At 33.0% G+C, this 3,485-nt stretch overlaps 1 protein-coding gene across 4 annotated transcripts in view; it reads right to left on the reverse strand.

The window, feature by feature from the left end:
* The window catches only part of tok (tolloid-like protein 1 tolkin), a 159,929-nt gene that overhangs the window by 13,862 nt on the left and 142,582 nt on the right, over positions 1–3,485 (reverse strand). For 3 of the 4 annotated variants that reach the window (XM_017611788.1, XM_017611786.1, XM_017611787.1), the window contains exon 12: positions 1,301–1,481. In XM_017611788.1, coding sequence (XP_017467277.1) covers positions 1,301–1,481 — 181 coding nt within the window. Of the gene's footprint in view, positions 1–1,083; positions 1,164–1,300; positions 1,482–3,485 lie in introns of those variants that run through there. The other variant, XM_017611789.1, reaches the window with a different exon arrangement.

Below are 3,485 nucleotides of genomic sequence, written 5' to 3' on the forward strand. Positions count from 1 at the left end.
CAAACAACCGTTATGTGAACAAAATTAATATATCCTTGTGCACAAGTGCGCTCGGGAATAAAAATACAATCGCCTTTCGGAGTCGGCGTAAAACTGTAGGTCCCTCCGCTTTGTGTGACAACATCAAGGCGCACCCCATAAGTCGGAGGAGAAGCTCAGCCAAACACTAACATTTGTGTAAGCGTCAACCTACTACTATTATTAACTTAATATTTTGGCCAACCTGTTATATGAGAAACTTTGTTGGCGGTTAGTTGAATCTTAACTTACTGTAAGCAACTTAAAAACCTGTAGATTTTAGATTCTTAAGTTACGACTTTACGAAAATTGAGAGCGGTGAGAGAACCAGGATTGCCCAATATTTTCATTTTGTAATTCTAAAAAATAAATGAACTCAAACATATTTGTTTGCATGAATTTTTTGATATGGTATTTTAAGCGGCATAATGTCAAAGAGCTGAGAAAGAAAATACAAAAATATTTCCGCTTCTGACTTAAGTTGACGTGTTGAGTAATCATTGATGATTTCTTACGGTAAGTTAAATTAAGTTAAGTCTAGATTAACTGAGCTTTAAGTTAAATTTTAACTAACTTGGATAAGTCTAACGTTTGACGATTTTTTTATCTCACTGCCACTGCTTAAGAAAAACACCAAAAAACAAAAACGTAAAAATAAAATTTAGTTTTACTTTCTAAATAAACAAAAAATAACTTTTATTGATTTACTAAGAAAAACATAAAACCCAAAAAAAATTGTTTTTTTTTTGCTAAAAATAAACCCCAAAAAAGAACGCTTGTTTTCGGAAAAAAATAAACTACACAATAACGACAATTTTCCGAAAATAATAAAACTAAAAAATATGTTATTTTCTGCAAAAAATAAAACCCAGTAAATAATCATTACAAAGTATTTTTTATTTTTTTGCAATAAAAATTATAACCATTGCTAAAAACAGTTATGTATTAATTCTAATGTATGGTATACAGTTTTATTCGTATGGAAGCGCCTATAAAAAATATTGATTCTATGAAAAATATTTTTTTTTTTTATAAAACTGTGAAACAAGTGTTACTAAATTGTATATAATTTTAATATTAACTGAGTTTGGCTGCAGAAGTCATGCGATAATGTTTTTCATGAATAAGTTAATAAGTTGAGAATTCTAGGGAGTTAGAAAATTTTTAACCACAGTTTCGTGAGGTTTTGGTGCTTTTTGTTGAAGCATACAAATTATTTTGCCAAGAGTAATGCGCTAGACTTTGAAATAGTGATCTTTGTAGTTTCATGGATTTTACTTACATGTTGAGTGTATAGCCGTGAATCCAGTCATCTGCTTATTTTTGTCCGTTTTGAATACCATATACAGCTGATTGGTTGTTGATGAAATCGGATATGGTATTTTGTCGCCGCAAAAGTGACCCAGAAGTGAACTACTTTCGGATTCCCCATCGTATACAGCTACATTGTCATAAGCGCATTCCTGAAAATTCAATTTAAATGTTCAGAATTACTGTTCGGACGCGACGCTCTTGGGTGTTTCGAGAGAAATGTGTTGGGTAAGATACATATAGAATTAGAGCGGTAGCGAAAACAGCTGATACCATTTCGTCGCTTTTATAACTTAGCTGATCATATTTTGAAAAACGAAACCTTATTTAGAAATAATGAAATGATAACAAATATAAATATAAGGCAAGGGGGAATTATTATAAATTATTTTATTTTAAGCCAGATTTAACGAACCGATTACTGTATTTTTCAACCGACAAAAATAATTCGTGTTGTGTGTTCTTCTCTTTTAAATCTTTGAAAGCAAAGAAAACATACGGCCACATTTGGCATGTACTGCCGCCATCGTGATAGAAATAAGTCTATCGCCACGAAACGCCGCCGAGCAAACTTCGCATTTCGCTTTGGCTTTGTTCAATTTGATATGCCGGCGGGTGTTCTAATTTTGACAGCGGAAATTTCGCTGTGGTGAGTTCGCTGTTCGCCGGCATTGTGTTTCCACCGTTACGGGGTATTGAAAAGTTTGATGCATTACCAGTTGGTGATAGTAGAAAAAGAGGACTCCCCTCTCTGTTAAAAATACCGCGTGGAGAAGGAATTGACGACAATTGGTATGCCTCATTGGAAAACGACTATATTCGACCAATTACAGAGTACGGAGGCAAAAATATCACAGCTAAACGGCCAAACACATAAACTTAATTTTGGACTCTAGATTACGATGCCGTTTTCAGAAAACCCGTATCACGTCTATATTTTGAGATATTTGGGAGGGAAGTTTTAGAGCTCTGCAAGTGAAATTTTCGTTGTTTATGACACTGTTCTGGGCGAAGGTATTTTAGGTCCAGCTTTGGAGAATATCGTAGAATGGGATTGAAAAGAACCCAAGTTCAGGTCCAAATAGTGTATAACCCAATAAAATTTAAAAATATTATGAAATAAAATATGTTATAACGAAAAAAAACATATCTAAACAATCAATTGCATGGGAGCTATGTGTTATAGTGAACCGACTTCGATCATTTCCAAAACGAGTTAAGGTAATATCTAAAAACAGTCAGGTGCAAAATTTGAGTAAAATAACTTTATAACTGAGGGAATTATTAAAAAAAGAGTTAAAATTTAGGCAAATTTTCAAGTACCGTTATCTCGAAAACTGGAGCCAACCTGGCAGCTATCAAAACCTTTGCCCAGAAAAATAGCCTTATTCTTAAAAAATAAAGTAGCTTTAAAAAAGTTTTATAAATTGATAAATGTCTGAAAACGTCAATTTATAAAGCTCTTTAAATCTGCATTATTTTTTATGAATAAGGCCAAAAGAGTTTACAGCCTGAGCACAGTGTTATAACGAACAAAAATCTAAAACTTACCTCCTAAATATCTCGAAATTTTGACGTAATACGGATTTTCTGAAATCGGCATCGTAGAAGCCAAAATTAAGTTGACGGGTTTGGTCGTTTAGCTGTGATATTTCAAAACTTTAAAAATTATGTACAGTGTTATTGAAAAATACTTTGTCATATCAGCAATACACTCAAAGGTATGAGAAACAAGTAATTTTTAGCAAAAAAAACCGACTTCAACTCTCATATAAAAAAAAATACATATATATATATATCATGATCCACTGATCGGATCTTAACCAGATTAGTATGGGACCACCTCTGAGACACTACCTTGTCGAAATCGGCTGACGTGGTCCAAAGTTATGCGGTAACATACATAAAAAAAAATAAATAAAAACAAGTAAGAAAGTCTAAGTTCGGGCGGAGCCGAACATTAAATACCCGGCGCAAGTATTAAATATATGTTTTTCACCTTTCCGAAAGCTACCGCTACATGATAAGCCGGGGTGTATACATTTTAAGTAAATTAGCGTCCTTAAATTTCGAAATATTGAAATTTCAAGCATATCTGAAATTTACCGTTATATGAAAAGCGGCCTCAATTTTAGTCCGATTTCAACAATTTTCAA

This window comes from Rhagoletis zephyria, unplaced genomic scaffold (genome assembly GCF_001687245.7).
Source record: "Rhagoletis zephyria isolate East Lansing unplaced genomic scaffold, Rhagoletis_zephyria_1.1 Rzeph_scaffold_00455, whole genome shotgun sequence".
NCBI classification, from domain to species: domain Eukaryota; kingdom Metazoa; phylum Arthropoda; class Insecta; order Diptera; family Tephritidae; genus Rhagoletis; species Rhagoletis zephyria.